Raw genomic sequence first — 1,781 nt, forward strand, 5'->3', positions numbered from 1 at the left:
GATGCACAACCAGTCTTGAGTCTGCATTACCTTTGTCTGCTCCACCTTTTCTGACTTCAGCTCCTTCTGCAAAGAGGGGGGTGTGCAAGAGGGGTAGATAAAGATAGAGATCTGTAGGGAACAAAAGAGGGGCTGGGTAAGTACCAGGAAATCTGACACAAGACCTTGCCCCTGTCCTGCCCTCTTGCCCCTAACTAGACCCAGCCATGCCCTTGACACGCACCCTTTCGTTAGCCTCATCCCAGATCTTGCCATTGACACCCTTCAGTGCAAAGGCAACGCTGGCATCCTCAACAAAGAACTGGGCCTGCATTCTCTCATAGTGAAACTGTAGGGAGAATGGCAAGAGAAAGAGAATATGAGACCCGAGCCACTGCTCATCTGCCCTGTTTCTTCTCATCTGCTTCACTGTTTTCTCTTACCTCGATGGGGGTGAATGGGACACTGCATTGTCGCTGAATCAGATCCAGCAGCCACTTCTCATCATATTTGATGCCAAATGGAATCTAGGAGGCAGGGAGGGGGGAGAGATGGAAGAAGAGATTGACAGAATGGAATCCAAGGTTAAGATAAGACCCAACCATGTCTTCCTTTCATACCTTTGGGTGGCTGGGGGGGCTTTAAAATAATTTCTTATGATAAGACATTATCCATTATTGCGAACTTTTGTACCAGACATGGATTTCCTAAATAACCTTTCCTTCCATTCAAACACTTTTCTTCAAATAATCGACTTAAGATGTTTAACACGTACTTCCTTTTATAAAGGTCCAAGTGATCCTAGCTCAGGGCAGGGTGCCTTAGCCCGCTTCTCCAACAGACCCCAGAGACTCAACGTCCTCCCACAGTCGGCTAGAGCTAAACTGAGCCTTCCGGTGTGGAGTTGCTCCATTTCCTTGGCTGTAGTTTCCTCTGCTCTTAGACGACTTACCTGATTCTCCCTGTAGTCAGTCTGTCCCCTTTATATTGCTTCTCTGAGTCTGCCCTTACCTGATCTAGGATGTTAACTAGGATGTTAACATATGTAATGTAGCAAATGTAATGATGCTAGTAATAAAAAGACCGATTACTCACTCCTCTGCCCCCCCCCCAAAAGTACCTAGCATCTCTACGTGAGTCCAACACAATTCCCTCTGTTCACTTTCTTCTACCTATTAGGTCCATTTTGCCAGGACACTCACAATGATCTTGTACCATTTCCCCATGGTCTCATCCTGCCTCTCCCGCTCCATTCTTCTCTCTGGAGGCTTTTGCTTTCCCTCCACATTAGCTTGGGTTTGGTCTTGTTTCTGAAAATTGCCGCTCCGATGATGCAGTGGAATGGCATAGGGAGTGCTGTGGGGAAGTGGAGAGAAGGAAGTAGTCCACACGTGCTCAGAAAGTCTTCCATTACACATTTGCCCACTGATACCAGGGTACAATAAAGTTTGCTCAACCATTAACCTGATTCTATCACTCTTCACTCTTCCAGGTTGGAGAAGGGAATGACATATTCAACTACAGGGCTATGTATTCCACTGGCTGGTACACTTCAGCTATGCTGACTGGTCACTTACTATCTTATTCGGGTTCTCGTGTGAGCGCCATTTGTTGCTGGATCTCCATCTTGTTGCTGGTGGGACGAAGAATGACTGCCAGAACTGACTTGTTCAGACCAGTTGTTGTATCTCCTTCGGTAAATATCCCAGCATCTTGTTCGTCTTGGTAAGTAGTTACCTACGTCATTATGCTCTGAAATTGAGAACAACACATCAGTGGTCCCAATACCACAAACGGTTCTG

The 1,781-nt window shown here is 46.5% G+C and overlaps 1 protein-coding gene across 1 annotated transcript; it reads right to left on the bottom strand.

Annotated features, from left to right (window-relative positions):
* Positions 1–30: 30 nt before the first annotated feature.
* LOC117800982 (nuclear RNA export factor 3-like) lies at positions 31–1,471 on the bottom strand (the record flags this gene model as incomplete). The annotated part of the gene is made up of 5 exons (XM_034653583.1): positions 1,444–1,471; positions 1,182–1,335; positions 423–506; positions 224–328; positions 31–111 (listed from the first exon to the last, which is right to left on the bottom strand). Coding segments are annotated over exons 2-5 (321 nt in total), but the record flags the coding sequence as incomplete, so codon positions are not given.
* Positions 1,472–1,781: the final 310 nt, after the last annotated feature.

Source organism: Ailuropoda melanoleuca, unplaced genomic scaffold, assembly GCF_002007445.2.
Source record: "Ailuropoda melanoleuca isolate Jingjing unplaced genomic scaffold, ASM200744v2 unplaced-scaffold9979, whole genome shotgun sequence".
Taxonomy (NCBI): domain Eukaryota; kingdom Metazoa; phylum Chordata; class Mammalia; order Carnivora; family Ursidae; genus Ailuropoda; species Ailuropoda melanoleuca.